At 43.3% G+C, this 19,608-nt stretch overlaps 1 protein-coding gene across 11 annotated transcripts in view; it reads right to left on the bottom strand.

Annotated features, from left to right (window-relative positions):
• The window catches only part of ZNF532 (zinc finger protein 532), a 97,803-nt gene that overhangs the window by 13,106 nt on the left and 65,089 nt on the right, over positions 1 to 19,608 (bottom strand). For 7 of the 11 annotated variants that reach the window (XM_006087143.3, XM_023752641.1, XM_014454418.2 and 4 more), the window contains 2 exons: positions 14,528 to 14,690; positions 10,849 to 11,130 (listed from right to left, as the gene is read on the bottom strand). The exons of 1 other annotated variant lie outside the window; for it this stretch is intronic. In XM_006087143.3, coding sequence (XP_006087205.1) covers positions 10,849 to 11,130; positions 14,528 to 14,690 — 445 coding nt within the window. The remainder of the gene's footprint in view (positions 1 to 10,848; positions 11,131 to 14,527; positions 14,691 to 19,608) is intronic. 3 more of the 11 variants (XM_014454425.2, XM_023752645.1, XM_023752644.1) reach the window with 1 other exon arrangement.

The raw sequence follows: 19,608 nt of genomic DNA, 5'->3' as shown, positions 1-19,608 counted from the left end.
GCTAATAGCATTTGTGGAAGGGCTGGATGTGGGTGACAAAGGAGAAAAAAGAGGGAGTCAAGTGTCACTCCAAATTCTCTGGCATGGGCACCTGGTACTAACTAGGAAAGTAGGGGAGAAGCAGGTTTAGGGAAGGAGAGAAATCAAAGGTTATGTCTGAGAGAGGCCCATTGGATATCTTCTAAGTAGAGATGCTAAATGGGTGGTTAAATTCTAGTCTGAACTCAGGGGAGAGGTCCAGACCAGAGAAATAAATCTGTGAGTCACTAGGAGATGAGTACTAGTAGATGGATGGCTTTTACAATCATGGGCCTGGATGAGAACTTTCTGAGAGTAAATGGACACATCAACATTCATAAGGCTAGAAAGATGAGCAAGACTGAGAAGTGCGGTCAATGAGGCAGGATAAGAACTAAGAGAAAAGTGTCCGGGAACCTAGCAAAGAAGACAACTGCTTCAGACAGGTCAGACACGACGCTGAGAGAGCCAAGACCCCTGGGCTTGGTGACACGGAGTCACTGGGGAGCCTGACAAGAGCAGGCTGTTGTGTGTGTTTTTAATCCTTACCCAAGGATATATTTATTAATTGTGAGAAAGGGGAAGGCAGCAGGGGAGAGAGACAGAGAGAGATTGATGTGAGAGAAACCTCAATGTGAAAGAAACATCAATCGGATGCCTCCCGTACCCATCACGACTGGAGATTAAACCCGCAACCTACTCATGTGCCAACTGGGAATCGAACCCACAACCTTTTTGGTGCATGGGACGACATTCCAACCAACTGAGCCACCTGGGACTGTACAAGAGTGATTTTGGTGGAGTGATAAGAAATTTATAAAATGGAGAAGACCTGGGAAGTCCCAGCAGGAAAGCGATTTCAGGGGGGGTTGTGGTAAAGGGACGCAGAGAAAAGTGGGTTAGGAAGGTAACCTTGTTTGGTTACAACAAGAGGTCCCATGGGCCCTCTGTGACTTTGAAAATGTCAGGGAAGAGCTGAAGATGCAGGAGAGAGGGCAGGAGTGTGGCTGCAATGTCCTCCAGGGGCCCGCAAGGGGGCTGAGTGGAGCCCACAGACCATGGGCTGTCCTCCTGAGGGACAGTCACCCTTCGCAGGGGAGAGGGCAGCACATGTGCAAGTGGATGTTCATCGTGCCGAATCTCCTCAGGTGTTACGCAGAATTCAAACTTCTTAACTTTCGAGACTGTCCACAATCTACTCCTCAACCCATCACTTTGACTATGTCTCCTAGGACTGCATACACTTCCACTTGAAGCCCCTCAAATTCACATCTCAAGACAATGACACCGTCCTCCCCTGCCCTTCCAAGACAGCCTTCCCTCCCCTGGAGGCTCATTCAGACCCTTCCCACCCTCGGGCCAGCTCACCTCTCAGCTCCTTCCCGACCTCTCCAGCCACCATCCTCCCCTTCTCTTGCTCACATCCCACAAATTACCACAGCCAACCATTGGAAACACACAACACAACATGTTCTGTCTCTGCCTAAAACCCAGCCATTGTTCCCTGGGAGCTCAGGGAGTGGGGCCTTTGGACTTGCTACTCACCATCCCATCCTCCCTTCACACCCTCGCCCCCCAGAACTACCCGCTGGCAGTCACCTAGCCTGTCGTGCTGGTTAGTACCACATCCACACTCTTCTTGCCGCTCTGTGCCTGGGGCAAATTCCCTTGTGCCTCCTCCAATACCTCTGGGTAGTATCTCTTCAGTGAAGTCTTCCCTGAACCTCCTAAACCAGGGGTGGGCAAACTTTTTGACTCGAGGGCCACAATGGGTTCTTAAACTGGACCGGAGGGCCGGAACAAAAGCATGGATGGAGTGTTTGTGTGAACTAATATAAATTCAAAGTAAACATCATTACATAAAAGGGTACGGTCTTTTTTTTTTTTTTTTTTAGTTTTATTCATTTCAAACGGGCCGGATCCGGCCCCGCGGGCCATAGTTTGCCCACGGCTGTCCTAAACCCTGCCACCTCCCACGAAACAGGGATGCTCAAATCTCAGCAACCTAGTACCCTCGGCCTACATCCAATTCTTCTTTTCCACGTATCACACATAATTTTCATTTTTAACTTCACTCTATCCTCCTCCAGCCTCTTTCCAGGCTGAACTATATTCTGTTTCTCACTATTTACAGGGCCTCTGCAAGAAACGAGCCGAACTCTGAACTGAAGGCACCTTTTCCTTAGTATTCAATTATACACATCTTACGATGCCTCCGAGACTCTGGCTTTACACCCAAACTCCTACTAGTTTTAGTTTTTAAATTTTTTATGCTTTTTTTTCTACCCATTTGTAAGCACTTACAAGGCAAGAATTATATTTTATATTTTATTTGTACTCCACAGCAAATTGATAAGTATTTATAGAATAAAAGAAAGGTACATACAAAAGAACAAACATGGTTAAAGTTAAACATTCCCAAAGTATGAATGAATGGATTGTTCTAAAGAGTATCATAATTGCGCATTATTCCTGTAATATTCAAGTACCTGACAGATGAAAGAAAGTAAAGACTGATAACATGAACATGTTTAAAAAGCAATAGTCTGTCTCAGTTTTCCTACAGAAGAAAAATGAGCTGAGTGCCTATAAATTATAACTCAATAAAGTTAATTTTTTAAAAAGAAATTCACTGAAGAAATAGGCAACATCATTAGCATAGCTATTCAATAGATAAAAGGTATAATTTTCATTCTGAGAATTCGTGGAACTCTCACCAGGATAAATTTAAAAAGAAATGTTTCACAGGTATTTCAGTTTCTTTGTCTATTCTTATGTTAGATCGAGAATAGTCAATATGTGCCCTCAAAACTGGGAAGCTTGCACTGGCCCATTTGGCTCAGTGGATAAGAGTGTTGCCCTGTGGACTCAAGGGTCCCAGGTTCGATTTTGGCCATGGGCCCATGGCCAGGTTGCGGGCTCGATCCCCAGTAGGAGGTGCGCAGGAGGCAGCCTATCAATGATACCCATCATTGATATTTCTATCTCTCTCTTCCTCTCTAAAATCAATAAAAATATTTTTTTAAAAAAAACCTGGAAAGCTTCCACTCCCTTTATGTAAATATTCCCTACAGTGATAGATAGTAAATCTTAAGAAACAGAGCTGCTCACCTAAACCACCATGCTCTCTTAGAAAATGGTATTTTGCACAGGCAGGTAGCCTTCCCCTGAAGTCTGGAATACTGTGTACATTAATGTGGAAGTTCTTACTGAGAGAATTTAATACCTAGGACACTAGTGAGATTTTTCCAGTTCCTGTCTCACGACATCCAGGAATATATAAATAAATGGGTATTTAGACGAGCACAGAATAGGAAACTCAACTTACACACGTGTGAAAGCAACAAGAAAAATAATTTCTGAATACTAAATGATCCAAGTTCCTACAAATTAGAACTGAGTGTTTTGGGGAAATATTTAAACACAGAGAATAAATTTAGTCCAGTGGTTGGCAGACTTTTTTCTGTAAAGGGCCAGACTGTAAATATTTTAGGCTTTGCAGACCATAAAGTCTCTGCTGCAACTACTCCCTCCACCTTGTAGTTCAAAAGCAGCCGAAGACAAGGATGTGTAAACGAATGGGCATGGCCTTGTTTCAACAAATTATTTACAAAAACATTAATGACTAAGCTGGGCTGTCAACTATAGTTCAAACCATTCTCTCACATTCTGTAGAAAACAGGCAAGTTTCCATCCTTCAGAACCAAATCTATTTAACAAAGGAGGTAATCAAGCTAGGTAAAAACAAGTCCTAACTCTAAACAGGAAGAATGGTTTCCTTCTCATAGGACTTGCTCAGAACATGCCCTGAGGACCACCTGTTGCTGTCCGTGCTATTTGGTGAGACACAGAACTGTAATCAATGCACCATAATGAAAGGCCAAACCGGGACAGAAGGGGGTCCTCCACGGTCGGCCGTTGTGCTCCGGCAACGGGAAAAAGGCAAGTTCAGAAAGAAAGCTGGCTTTCTAATGAAGCGGCCAGGATCCTGGCAGTGACTCTCAGAAATGCCTGCCAGGGAGGGTGTCAAGGAGGGACCCCTGGAAGGAACACATAGAATGTTTTTTCTTCTCATGTGATTTTTAATATGACCCTTGTGCCCTTTTTAATTAAAAAGCAATCTAAAGAAAACAAAGTAATTGGGAAGGATTTTTTCCTACAATCACTATTTTATAAAGTGGCAAATATTGCTACAGAATAAAAAATTAAAATATACTGTCTGAAGACCTAAGTAGACTCTTTGTAGTATAGTTCCACAAGTCAAGACAAAAGAACTGGTCGGTCCTTTTAAAGATAATCAGTTTGATCAGATGATCTAAAAGAATCTGTTAATAACTTTAAAAATAAGCAAGCACAAATATAAAAAAGCTAAGCTTAAAACTGACTGATGACAGTCCTGCGTGACGTACTGATTTCCCAGCTGTCTAAATAAACCGTGTTAATTAATGACCTGAAGGTGTGAAGCACGGGATACCACCGGGAGAGAATCCGTCAGACGACTATGGCAGGGCTCCTCTTGTCTTGGTGTTGATCGCAGTTTTGCAATTGCTTGGCTTCAAGTGGATATGAAGGAAAGAGCCTCTTTCTTCCCTGACAACCTTCCAACTCCTTATCTGCAGCACCAGCGCAGGACCCAGTGGGCATTCACGTGGCCCTGCTGCGTTAATGACTTCGAATCTTCTGCCTTGCTCCAGGCTCAACCCAGGCTCTGCTCCTCCCCTGCCAAACAGGAGTTTGTTCCCACTCATAACTTGGGGTGACTGCTGGAGAACCCACACCCGACCCTAAGATGGAGGGGAGGCCTCTGGGTTCTGAGGCAGCCTTTGGCGCAGGATTCAATTCTGAAAAAGGCCTGCAGTCCTTCTGGGTCTGAGTTTTTCCCACCTGTGAGCTGAGCGGGAACTTGTGACCTTCCAGTGTTGTCGATGTTACGATTCCTTATGAAGTCAGCTTCGGCCAGAATGGCTGTAATCCTTTCACATCCCCACTTGTGGCATGTAAAATTATTATCTGGTTTTGGGGGGCTTTGAGGTAATACTAACTTACAGACACAATCATGTGCTAAATTCTTAAAATCTAAAAACCTGATCTGTGCCAGTTGGATTTAGAACATATTTTCCTAAAGAAATTATAAATTAATGTTGCATTCTTGGGCAAGTATATAAAAAGCTTACCCATGTAACAACAGAACCACGAAATTAGACAGATATTCTAAAACCTGACAAGATTTCAGCACCCAGTGAATGAAGAAACCTAATCCCACAGCAAAACTGGGTTCTTTGAGTCATGAAAGAAGCAACTTTCCTCCCTCCCCCCTCTGCCTCAGTGGATCTACACTCCACCTGCCAGGGAGGCCACACCAGGAGGGAACCTGGGCACATCCAGGGACTGAGGCTTGACAGGTAACAAGGGGAGGGGCTTAGGGGGCATCGGTCTGGTTCTGGGGCAGGGAACAGGGAGAGGCCAAGACTTCGCCAGAAGGCAAGCTTCCGGTTCTAAGTGGCATGAAGAGACAGCAAAATGCCACCTCCAACAAAAAGGGGGAGGAGGAGCTAGACCCACAGCAGCCACGGGACAGTGAAGCAGAGAGGAGGAAAACCGTGACAGTGACAGCAAGGGAAGTCAGTCGCTGGCAGTAGGTGATGTTTTTAATAAGAATATTCTTAAGCCAGCAAGTCCGGGTACATTCACCCGAAGCAGACAGAAACGGCGGCCAAGTCTCCTACTTCTCCTGTCTGGCTATGGCACCAGACCAGCATCAGGGAAGTCTCTACCTCCTGAGGCCGAGGTCCATGTGCGAGATAAACAGGAAGGGCCCAGGGGGAAGTGTCTTTGGCGGTCTCCAAACTACCAGCAGCCCTGGCGGGCGACGCACTCACAGCAAAAGCCTGCGTGTCTATAAACACGTTCCTCACTGCCTCCGGCTCTAGCCAGTTACTGCTCACTCACCTGGTGAGGCCTGACTGCAGAGCCACAGGAGCAAACTCCAAGCGCAACACACAGCCTGGCATCTGTAGCGCCAGCACGTTAGCTGATCTTCTAATACCTGTTTAACCAGTCTGTGATGACCCAGTCCCTTTGGGCGGTCATTCAGGCCAAAGGCTCCCGTCTGCCAGCAGCAAGGTAAAAGTGAGCTGCGATCTTTGGTTACAAAAAGGGGTGAGCCTAACTGGCCACACTGCCCATCCGAAAAAGCCTGGCTCACCAGCACTTTAGTGAACTCACTCCGAAGCACTGACTGAGAACACCTGGAGTCAGGCGGGAGCCTCGCTCTCGAGTGTTTCCCCAGAATTCTCTGAAAGTCCTCCTACAGGAAGAGCCTCTGTGTCCCAGGGAGCCCACTCCAGCGACAGCCAGCCCCAAACACGTCCCAGGCAGCGGCTAAGACGCCTTAGCCTCTCCAAAGCACCCACGACTTGCAGGAAGATTGACGCAGTAAATTAGCAACAGCAAAGCGCTATTAACTACAACTGCAACTCTCCAGTGAGGCGGCAGGTCCCAAGTGAAGAATATAAGGCTGTTACACTCAACATCCTTCCAAAACTACAAACACACATTCGTTTATTTGATGACAGCATAAACCAGCGGTTCTCAACCTGTGGGTCGCAACCCTTTTGGTGGTCGGACGACCCTTTCACAGGGGGGTCGCCTAAGACCATCCTGCATATCAGATATTTACATTATGATTCATAACAGTAGCAACATTACAGTTATGAAGTAGCAACGAAAATAATTTTATGGTGTGGTCACAACATGAGGAACTGTATTTAAAGGGCCAGAAGGTTGAGAACCACTGGAACAATTTTAACCAAGATTGACCATAACCTTAATCAATCAAAGTGACGATGCATGGAAAGTGCTATTTGCTAACTGTTTTAAATCCATACTGACAGATTCAATGAGACTAAAATTAAGCAATTTTTTGAAATGCCAAGCTTTTCTGCTCTGCAAAGAGCAGACTATTCAGCACAGCGTTTGAGGAGTCTGGACTGAATCCATGTCTGCCGCTTACAAGCTGCAGAACCTGGGTAATATATTACTGAACCTTCCCTAAACTTCCTTTCCTTGTCTGTAAAATGGGATTAGGCACAGCATGTACCCCATGAGCCTGTGTGATGCATAGATGAGATAATAAACAGTGCATGCCACGTGGTAAGCCCTCAATCAGTGTTAACCAAACTACTGTCATCATCACCTTCCGATTTAGCACAAGGCACCAAAACCATCCATCGGTATACCATCACAGTTCATTGGCTCGGAACATTTACATGCTGTCCTAACAGTGATGTTTCCCTGGGTGACCCAGTAAAACCAGATCTTTCCAACAACTTCCAGCCTGGTGAAGCAAACAACTGGGCTCTCCAGAGGCATTGAGCCAAATACACTTCAAATCCCTTACTGTGTGTAGCATGTTTCATGCTTCTGGCTCATCTTAAACCCAGAAGGACTGGCTGGAAGCTGCTTATCACCTCACACGCAGTTCCCTAGATCTTGTACCTACAGCACAGGACACTGCGGTCACTAAAGCATGTATGACTCCTTTAAAAAGAAGAGGAAATCACGCTGGATGTCTTCCCAACCAGCACCCATGCTTGATCCACTAATTCAAGAGATATGTATTGGCTTACTCTGTGCTAGGGAGAAGCTCCTAGAGACTTGATGGTGCGAACTGAAGAGAGGAAGAAAGCCTCAAGTGTCTAATGGGAGAGGCCCCCTGCATAGAGCTGCAAGCACATATTAGGCGGCACACGCTGCCATGGAAAATGCAGGAAGAGGCCTCGACTCAGTCTGAGGGAACCAAGAAAGGCTTTCTTGATGTTGAGACTGAGACCTGAAGGGTTAAGAGAAGTTAGCCTCCTGAGAGGTGAAGAGATATGACCAGAGAAAGAGTAGATCAGAAGGCAGCCAGGAAGCCACTGGGCCACTCTGCGGGCAACAGGGACATCACATTTTACACAATTAGAACTGCTCTTTAAAAACCTCTTTCTGTATACAGTGAGGACAATAATCCAGGCAAGAACACAGATAAATGAGTGAGCTAAAGGGGAGTAAGTAAATGGACGGGGAGAGGGCTGGATACCAAGCTCTGACTGCAGAAGCTTGGGGGTGGGGGTGTAGGTTCCTTGCTGGGCAGGCCTCAGGCTCCTGTGAATGATCCAAGAAGCTGAAACACTTGATAAGCGGTCAGATTCCAGAGACTGGAATGCAGGTAAGAAATCACAGCTGGAGACAGAGACTTGGAAGTTATCTGCACATTTATATGAGAAGTGAAGTTATGAGAGTAACTGAAATTCCTGAGAGAGAGACAGTTAAATGTTTCCAGGATAGAAACCATGAAAAACCCAGGAGAGTGTAGTGTTCAACACTTAGGGTAGAAAATGCTTTTAGGAAGAACTGCAAGTTGTGTGAAATAGTGCAGTGGAGTCAGTAGAGGTCAAGTCCAAAATATGTCCACTGGAGTGAACAGTGAGGTCATAGGTGAAGTGAGTTTGTTGACAAAGGTGAAGCTGAAACCCAAAGGTGGTCAGATCAGGGGAAAGTGGGAGTGGAAAAGTGCTTGCTTGGCTGTCTGAGAGGAGGAGGAAAGACAAAGTGCAGAAGATTTGAAGTTTGGGGTTTAAATGCAGGAGAGGTGACATAAGCATTCTGATAGGAGGGAAGAAGAATGGGAAGAGATACAAGTATGTCTGCAGGCAGGGTGTGTGGAAGTGGAGGTTCCAGTCTGGCTCAGCTTGGCAGAACTCACAGGCTAGCTTCTAACTCATGTTTAACCAACCTTCTTTTCAGTTCACCAGCTTATAAAGACACTGCCTTCCCTCCCCCACCTCCCTTTAGTTCTTTCAGGAGGCTATGTGAACCAAATGTGAAACTGTAATCTAATCTGATGTGCCTTATTCCAAAAGGCAGGGTCCCAACTTCTTCAAAGCTAATCCTAAAATCCTACTAAGCCAAACATTTCCTCTGCGATGAATGGCCGCACAGCGTGCTGGCGCACACGTCCGGGTCAGGGCAGGCTCCATGCTGCCATCCAAAGCCAATTGTTTAAGTAAGTGTTACATTTCATCTTATAGTCTAGATCCAGTTATTGTCATATGTGTAAGATAAAGACAGTTTGGGAGAAAAAATAAAGAAACAAAGAATTCTGAAAAGTCTAAAACGGTTACAGAAGTCTCAAACGTACAAGAGATGCAAGGACTGGACTGCTGGCTAATTAGATCTGCTTCTGTTGTAACATTTGTGAAATCGGTTTGGGTGCCAAGGAAAGACTTCTAGAATCATTAACACATTCGGCTGTAAAATAACTACTGGTATTTACATAGATGGCTTATCACGTATTGACCCTCGAAAACTACCTAATACTTACAACCCATGTTGTGAGAGGCTCTGGCCTATTTAGAGAGCCTGACGTTGAGATGATGAAATGAGCAATGGGCTACTAATGCCATATATATTCCGTAAGCAACACATTTTTATATGAAGAGATACTGAATTAAGTATAGTTAGACCAAATGCAATAAAAACATTTTTATGCTATTTGTGATCACTGTGACTGATGTACTAAAACGGTAGCTTCGTGAGTATTCTAATAAATGATTTCAACAAATGAGATTACAAAGCAATGCTTAAAGCGCTTCATGTAACAGGGATCTAGTATATACCAATTACAAACCAATTCCTAGGCACTCTTTACACAGGTTCCCCAAGGTCAACTATGTGGTTTAATTGGTTTAAGTTAAAGTAGTAAAATGGTTTCTTTCTTTACAGTGTAATGTCTCTGGAGCCACTAATCAATTTTAGAATCACCAGTGGGACAAGCTGGTACTACGTACCTCTGAGTGCAATACATAAAGAATACAGCGCCTGTGATGTATTCCTATCTAAAAATTCAACCTGAATCTAATTAAATTTCTAGAAACTATGGGATAAAGAAAAACAAGTTAAATAGTATCAAAAGGAAGCCATTACCCAAATCCAGAAACTCGGGCAACATATATCCAATTTTTTGAACAACTCAACAGCACATTAAAAAATAAAATAAGGGGGGATGAGGTCACATATGTAATACCTTAATCAATAAAGAAATTAAAGTTGAAAAATAAAATAAAATAAAATTGCTATAGAAAAAGAGACATGTCAGTTACACAACAACTAATGCAAAGCAGACTCTTTCTGGATCCTGACCAGAACAAACCAACTTTGAGAAGGTCATAATAATATTAAAAAATAATCTTGTTAGTTCAAGTCTAACAATGAGCATTTTTTAAAAAAATTTTTATTACTTGGAAATGCGTACTTATTATCTTAAAGAGAGAAAGAATATACATATTGCAACTCAGATTTATCAGTGATTTTGAGTTCCAGAGCTTCTCCTAGATACTTTACGGATGAGATCCCTCTTCCCACTACCAAACTCAGGAAATAATCACCTAAGTCATAAAATGCTACTAGCAGTTTTCAAAACATCCACTTTCCTTCTCTCCTGTTTTCTTTTGTATTTGTCATGGGGCTAAGAGGTAAATTCACACATTTTCTAACTTTGGTTCACCTTTGTTCTGTTTCTTCACGAATGTGGTAGATAGCTCACTGCCAGCCTTGGTCGGTATAAGTAATGGAAATGATTAGCAAAATCACAGAACAAGATTGGAAGGGCTCGGATATGTCCCTTTTATAGATAAAGAAACTGAGGCTGAGAGACACTGAGTGATTTTTGAGGTCACCCTGCTACTTACTGACAGACGCAAGCCAAGAACCCAAGTCCTGGAGGTCTGTTGGTGGGTGCGCTTCCTTACACCCAGGGGGCTGGGGCGGGGGTGGGGCTTTCACGCGTACCTTCCCGTGCTCCTTCCTCACGTGGGAAATGTAAAGATCTCTTTGCGTGAATAGGCGGTCACACTCCCAACACGTCCACCCGAGGCTGGCCACTTTCTTGGGTTCCAGTGATTTCTTCACAGGAGACGAGGATTTCTTTTCCAATATCTCTTTCCCGTTCATGGATCTGACGTCCTCCTTGATTTGATTTGCTGAATTTTGAGTTGCGGGCTTAATGCTCAAAGGCAAGTTTATACCCAAGTTTGGAGGCCCTTCAATACTTTTCAACGATCCATGCATAGACTATGTCATAAAAAGAGAAGAAATATCTATCACAAATCACACCACTAAAAGCGAGCGCATGTGGGTTATCTCAATGCATAGGATGTTCACATGTGACTTACATTCACTCAGAAATAAATATTCATATATCAAGAAGAAAACCTAAGCAGAATATGTGCTTTAAAAAGATAAAGTAGTAGTATTTGTATGTCAACTTAATATGCATTTCTAATTCAAAACTATTTTTGAAAAGTTATTTGCTTATGCCATTCTAAAACTGTTTAAAGAAGGACTTCAGTACTGAGTCCAGATTATTCCTGACACTCCCAGTCAGCACAGGGGTCTTCCTACAACAGAGCACCTCTGGGAAAGAACATTTCACTTTCACATACTGGTAGGTGTTCGAGGCCCTCAGTTAACCAGCTTTAACAAATACCTAAGACCCATAGGCTAACAGCAAACCCTTCTCCTCCCTTTCATATTTTTGGAACACTTGTAACAGTTGAGGGGTTTGCTGGAGTTTGGGGGGTCATTTTAATCTCCGTGCACCCTGTCTAAATCCATCCTTTCTTACTGATATCACCCAGACTTGTGAACTAACTATACACAGTAGATACTCAGAAAGCCTTTTTTGAGTAGATACTCAAAAAGCCTTAGCTATTTATCCTCATTATCCTCAATAGCTACCTTCAATTAAATGCTCAGGATTTAAAGTTCGAGTGTGTTTGATTCTAAAGAAGGCTCACATTGCTTTTTGTTTTGTGTTCTAGAAGCACGGAGTAAAAACAGACAAAGGAAGCGAATCAGCCCATGCCTCCCTGTGGTTTCTCTTTGCCTTGAGCCTCTCCTTAGAGCAGTGTCCAGGCTGTGGCCAGCCTCCAAGTTCTCAGCCGACAGAAAGACATGACGGGGCGCGTCCTCTGAGGCCCCTTAGTGCAGACAGGTCTCCCAGGTGCTGGCTCCGGCTCATGTTCTCAGGCCGGGTCTTCCCTAGACAGAGCAGAGAAGTAGCCAGCCTTCCTCAGTTCTGCTCACCCCAGAAGGGAAAGGGGTTCGATAACTTTCTCCTGAGCAGAGGTTACAGGTCCACCCTGTCACAGGGGCCTGAGCTGCATGTCCCACGTTCCTTGGCAAAGAGAAATCTGGGGTGAGACGGGATGTCTGGGCTCCCTAATACTGTGCTTTGCCTCCAGCTTCTGGCTTTTTACAAAACAGAAGCCCTGTTTTAACAGTTAACCAGTTAACCCCCCAAAAACTAAATCCAAGACCTAATAAACTTTCCCTACATTTCTAGGCAAATGCATTTTTACTGAGAAGTTGAAGAAAGTATTAAAGTATTCTTTTATAAAATAACCTTATGGTGCTAGAGAAATTATAGAAAAGCAGCAAAAACTTCTGCAGTAACAACAAGAGAGCAATGGAATGTGTGCTAGAGAATTTCTAACTTACACATCCTATTTTCACATGGTAAGTGAAAATAAGATTATTTAGTTAAAACAAATTTTTTAATAACAGAAATTCAACTTAATTCTTTCAGAGTTGATTTTTCCTTAGCTCCAGTCACAATAAATGCCAACATGGAATAAACCTGCATTTCACTGGAACTAAGAAGTGACATGAATTGGGTTGGACTGGGCAGCTAGAGACCTGCCTTTAATGCATGTGGGGAAACTCTGCTCCTGTGCTATTCCTCCCAATTCCTTCCTCACGACGAACTGACCAGCACGGGCATTAAGGAATGAAAATAAATTCACAAGAGCTATGTACATATCTTAAAAACAACAAAAACAGGCTGCCCCTAAAACTTGATTTTCATTCTCACCCATCCCAAACACACCGAGGCGGGGTAGTATTTAAAATGTACAGAATATACTTGAAATGAGACCATTAAGTGAGTGGTCACTCCCACTATTTTCGTATCATGTCCTATAAAGGTTCGGATGCATGAAAACAATGCTTTCCTCCTGTAGCCACAGATTCTACCCCTCCTCTTCAGCCTCTATTTCTCGGGACCTTGTATTCCTCCAAGTTCACTATTCACACAGGGGAGACCTTAGCCACCAAGTCGATGATGACCCACTTCCAGATGTAAAGGTGAGTTCCAGAAAGCAAACACCTTAAAAGCCTTTTAAGGAGTAACTTTCCTTTGCGTCCCCTCCCCCATATAATATATTAAAATATTTGGGTCTAATCCCAATTACCCTACATTTTTTTTAACAGTTTTCAGTTTTTCCTGATCATTCATTATGCACTGTCAAGACAGTTTTATAATTTTAGCAAAACCTTTAAATACCCTAAGAGGATTGCACTGTACTTCAAGTGAGAATGATGAAACACACCACCCGGCCCATGCGCTTTATTGGCCCTAAGAATGTCACACCACCACTACCTTCGCCTGGCCTCTAATGCGCAGACTCATGAAGACGTGAAGTCCTGTGCAATAGGCACTATGCCCATGAGCTCACATACGCACAACACAGGAAATTTCAAGGCTTAATTGTCCATTTATTTAACTAAGATGAGACTAAACTAATTCAGACTTGATTTGCTCTTTCAATAAATGGACCTTTTTGTGTAATGTATTAAAACAGAGAAAAACTAAGGAGAAAGAGATTGAATTCATGATAATATTGAATCTGTTGTTTCTCTTTATTTTAAAAAAGTTAAAGTCACTTTAATCTCTGAGAGCTAATGGATATTCTCTCCCAATCACATAGGAATAAACTTGTTTTACCTACCACAGTGGACAGCTAAGAGGCTAGGACTAAGCTCAGTCCTTCGTGAGCTTAAAAGGCTGTAAAAAGATTAAAATGTCCCCTTTGAGGGTTAGAGTTAGTAGTCCAAGTTGGACATTTATTCATTTCAGTAACTGAACACCACCAGGTGCTAGGCACTGTGCTGTATCCTGGACATTTCATAGTCAATTTACATGCAACCTTGATAGAAGGGGGGAAAAAAGACTAAAGATGCAGGAGCATCAATTATAATGCAAACTTAGTCACTTAATTTCAAGGGAAAACCTTCATTTTTCCAAATACACCAATATTTATACATATCAGACAATTTGTCAGAGTCCCTTTCTATTTCTAAATCCTATACACCAAGTTTCCAAAAAAGTGAACTCACAGTCATCATTTTCACCTGCAGAAAAAGAGAACCCTATCACTTTATTATGATTTTAAAATCAGTGCATGCATTTGTTACTTTGTGTTGATCTTTCATGGTATGCAGATGAGGACTTGGGAATAAAAGCACCCTTCAGTGGAGTGAACATGTACATTGCTCATTACCATCAACCAGCATCCATCCCTTCCCTCGACAGCCCACATGCCTTATGGTAATCTGCTGCTCACCCTTGATTTATGACCAATGGATGGATCTGGGATTCATTTAAAAGACATGAGAGAGACGCACACACCTTGATATGGTCCATCATGAGTTGCTTCTGTGCATATAAAAGAGAACAGTCTGGACACTTGAAAACAGACACCTTCTGGTTTTCGATGTGTTGGTCAAAGTGGCGATACAACAGGGTTTGCAGGGTAAATACGGTGTCGCACATGGAACACTTATATATTATTCTAAAACAGAGAAGTGCATGGACACGTCAGTCAGCCCCCACCGCTCAAACCTTAGGAACTTTCATCTCATCTCAAGACTTCCGGAGGCAGCGGCAATGAGAACACATAAACACGGTAAGAACAAAACAGTTTAGCGTTGAAATAAACTTTTGAAGGCAACTGACATCACTCAAGTGCAGATCAATCTTAATATTTTGGGCAAGGACTTAGGCACATTTGCTTAGAAGTCTAAATGAATGACCATTTACGACTTACAGATCTACAATGGACAGGTTTTCATAAGGTCTCACTTGGCAGTTAGTAAACACTGAGCAAAATGACCACTCATGCTTTTTTTTTTTTTTTTTTTAAGATCAGACAAGGAATGCGGCTCAATGGTGGTGCTCTAACCTGAAAAAGATTTTGAGGAATGCACTAAGTAGGCCCACTCCCATAACAGCCCCATAACAGCTCAAGCTGTCACTTGTGCCAAGTTTTCACTTGGACTTAGTAGCAATTTTACACTTGAATGTCAACATTCTGTTCTTAACACAGAAAGCCCACAGAAAGGAAAATCCACACTGCAACACCTCAGTGTGCACTGGGCTTTCACTGGCTTAAAACACTCACGTCCACTGCAAACGATTTCCGTACCTCATGTTACTACCAAGCAGCCTCCTTAAGTTAGTTTTAAGCTAACCTTAAACCTCCTTAAGCACCTTTAACCTTCAGGACATAATACATTCTATCCAATGACACCTCCCACAGAGGCTCAGGCAAGAGCTGTCCAGAGCAGTGAATGTTCCTAGACTCCCGGCCACAACACCTTCGCCTCCAGTGAATGTGACGGGTCACCTGTGAACACCCCTGCCCACAGTAGGTTGTCCACTATTCCAGGTCACCCTGGTCCTTGGGGGAGGTCCTGGAAGACCTCTGTCTCCTTTGAAGAATGATGAGAATAGGTGCAAAGTTCTAGGGAGCAGCTTAGGAAAATGGCAGAGAAACAGTGACTGAAGGTGAAAGAGATGAAAAGGGAACGCTGAGGTTTCACCTGGTATTTCAGCAGCAAAGCTAAAGAAAGGAATGCCTCTTGTATCCACTTGTCTTTCCTCTCAGGGCCTTTTCAACAGAACACTTCTCATGTACCCTCCACCCTCACTGTGCATGTATTTGTCCAAAAATTACAGATTTAACTTTTTTCTCCCCCCCCCCCCCATAAAATTTATAAATTTAATTGGAGTGAGTGACATGTTTTTACAAGGTCTTGACATGTTAGTTTGGCACAGAGCACAAGCACCCTTGATTGGGACGGGGGCAGTTTTTAAGATCAGACACAACTTCACCAGACTGCTGCAAGGTGGTACACTAATATGCCATCATTAACTTCACCAGACATGGCAAAAATGATCATTTCCTCACTGCCTGAAACAGCTTGGATTTTTAAACAGTCCAGTAAATAAGAGCAACTGTGTAAAAATGTTGAAATTATGTTGCAGACATATACCAATGACATGGAAAGATTTTCATGAAAATTAAAATAACAGGTAACACGACAGTATGTATGATGTGGTTACACTTTTTAAGGGGGTGTAGAAAAAGAACAGAAGGCATATATCTACCATCATCTCTGCTGGATGGCAATACACGTATTCCTTTCATTGTTCTGCTTATCTGTATTTCCTGATGTTTCTGTAATTAGCATACAGCAATAAGGGAAAAAATAGCCTGAAGAAAAGAAGTAAGATTACTAGGTAGGCTACGAATTTTCTCAGGATTCTATTCTTACTTTTAGAAATAACGACTTCATGACAAATGGCATAGCTCATTTTATACATGCTCCATTCCTTTGGAGTAGGGGTTTCTTTGGTTTCATTGATTGCCTTCTACTTAATAGCAAGGAAAGTATAAAACAGCAGAGAATCATTTACTTCGGCTTTTTTCAGGGGAACAGGTTGTTAACATATTATCAGAATTCTGCCCCACAGACTGCTCTAAACACAAAGGGGAAATGGTGACACCAACTGCACTAGATGATGCGGTAATGACATCAGCATGACAAGGACAGGTGGGCACAGCAGGTCCCCAGTGTGACGCAGGGAAGATTCCAGCCCAGGGTGCACTTCCCGAGTGCATGAGCAGCTGTTCCAGATGGAAGAACGCTGATGAGACAGGACGATTAAATGCAATATGGGGTCCTGGATAAAAGACAATGTCTCAACCATTGGAGAAATTTTCATGGGCTCTGTGAATTGGTTGGGAACGTAATTGATACTGACTCCTGACTGGGAGGCAGAGGCAGAAAACACTCCCATCTTTATGTCATGATGCCCAAGATTCCGACACAGGAGAAAGACAGACACAGAGAAGGAACGAAATGAATGAAATGGAGATGCTGACAACTGGGGAATCTGGGGGACGGGGTGCAGGGGTTCTCCACAGTGTTCTTCCAGCTTTTTCCTGTAGGACAGAAACTATTACACAGTAAAAAACTGATGCTAATGAACCGCACGGGAACCTCAGAAACACAGGGACAGACTATGAAGATGGAGCCAACACAGTGGAACCACCACAGGAGCCTGCCCGGCAGTGGAGGGAAAGCAGTCACAATGGGAGACCTGTGCTCACAGACCGTCTAAACGGGTGCAGCACGGTGAGGAGACCATGAGGAATGCAGGGTGTGGGTTCTCAGGGGTGTGGGAATGGCAAACCGGAAAGTGTGCTTAGTCCTGGACGTCATAAGGCTCAATGAATGGCAGAGGAACTAGACTATAACCAAGGAGGGGAGAAACTGAAGGAGGTGGGGAGAGAGGAAGGAAAGAAGAAATAGAAAGTTAAAACCAAATACCCACACCCAGGTCCACTGGTAGCAACCAAAACTCTCCAGAAAAGAGTGCTGCCCTTGAAATGGGTGTGAAAACAAATGAATAAAGGTTCTAAGCTCTGATATCCCTGCCACAAGCCTCCTCCATCACAGACTGAACTCAACCAGGTGCACTGCACCCTCCTGAGCACCACACGCTGCCCTGGGAACTCACGCTGCAGCCGCTTCACAGGACACTGAGGCTCAGCTAAAGCAGTGGTCGGCAAACTGCGGCTCGCGAGCCACATGCGGCTGTTTGGCCCCTTGAGTGTGGCTCTTCCTAAGCCTTAGGAGTACCCTAATTAAGTTAATAACAATGTACCTACCTATATAGTTTAAGTTTAAAAAATTTGGCTCTCAAAAGAAATTTCAATCGTTGTACTGTTGATATTTGGCTCTGTTGACTAATGAGTCTGCCGACCACTGACATCTGCTTGATGCCCCCTGAATCCCAGGGCCGTGGTTCAAATTCTGCTTCGGCCCACTCCAAAGTCCTCTACCCTGCAGCTACGGTGGTTCTGCATGTTTTCTTCATTAGGAACTTGTTCAAAAACTCTTTGTTCTTATACAATTCTAAACTCTGAAGTTCTCATTTACCCACTTACATACATTTGAAGCTGGCAAATAAAAGGACGGCCCAAAGCAGCAAAAGAAACTGCTGCCTATCAGATGTCAAGGAAAACACAAAAGCAAACGGACACAAACTGCATCACCATAAAATCCAGTATGGACACTGAAAATGATCTCAAATTACCCAGAAAAGATGAAACAGTGTTCAAAGTTTCCTTGTATACAGCAAGGAAGCATGCCTGATCTTACACTGAGAAGCAAGGAACAGAGCACTGGACAGCACCTAGCACATAGTAACACCACATAAACGCATATTATAAACCTGGTGATATGCCTGTCCAGGTGGCTTGGTTGGTTGAACATCGTCCTGTGCACCAGGTTTCGGGTTCAATTCCCAGTCAGGGCACATGCCTAGGTTGTGGAGTCGATCCCAATTAGGGCTCAGCTGATCGATGTTTCTCTCACATCTCTTTCCTCCCACCCCCACCCTCAGGTGAAATCTACAGCTATGTATTTTTCATATACATTTCAGCAATGAATTTGTTTTATTTGAATAAAAAACCCAATCTAAAACTTTATTCACTGGAGGGAATGACTACATTACTGTCCAGAAATCAGAAATCTTGCTACCATGAACACTGAAAACTAAAAAAATTCACTAATGTCCGTCTTCAGAATCGACACACCAAGTTGTATATGGATCCCCTGACTTACAATCTGTCTCATTTTGAGGATCTACAAAGATTAGAGTGAAAAAAAAAAAAGATTAGAGTGAAGGTCTTTTTAGAATAAAATTCTGTATTATCATAGTTTTTAGTAAACATAGTCACTTCTGTAGTTTTAGTCAATAACATTTCCCCAAAACTAAAATTACAATAAAAGCCAAATATATATAATATGGCATATCGACATACTCTCTCCCTAAATTTTCCTTGATTATAGAGTTATGGGCAAATACATAACAACAGATGTGAGGCTGCCAATCTAGTCTCACATAATCATCAAATTCCACACTGCCACAAATAATACAGGGGCAGGGAACCGTGGGCAGGAACTAATGCTACAGAGCCCCCCACACTCCGTACGTGGGGGCTGTGTGCTAGGTAGGCATTTTGAACCTAACCTCATTTTATCCTCCCTCAAATGCTGGGACATAAGCATTCCCCTCCCTTAACAGGGGAAAAACGGAGTTTGAGATGAGGGTAAGTGATGGTCCAAGTTCACACAGCAGGTGGGTGGGGGTGGGATTCTGACTCCGGTGCCCATACTCCCTCTTCTTTCCAAAGCCACTTCTATTGCGGGCAGGCAGCCCACAATTGTCTGCTGAAGCACCACTTCATCACGAAAGACACACAAAAAGCAAAAATTGATAACACCAAAAGCGAGATTAAGGCAAAAATGAAATTTACTAATCAAGGACATACACTGGCAATGAAATTAAATTCCATAACCACTGTCTTAAGTTGACTTCGTCTTATTAATGTTCCTATGAAAAGTGTATACTGTAAG

Source organism: Myotis lucifugus, unplaced genomic scaffold (genome assembly GCF_000147115.1).
Source record: "Myotis lucifugus unplaced genomic scaffold, Myoluc2.0 scaffold_36, whole genome shotgun sequence".
Lineage (NCBI taxonomy): Eukaryota > Metazoa > Chordata > Mammalia > Chiroptera > Vespertilionidae > Myotis > Myotis lucifugus.
The sequence above is the reverse complement of the archived record's forward strand: the minus strand, read 5'-3'. Positions and strand labels throughout refer to the sequence as shown.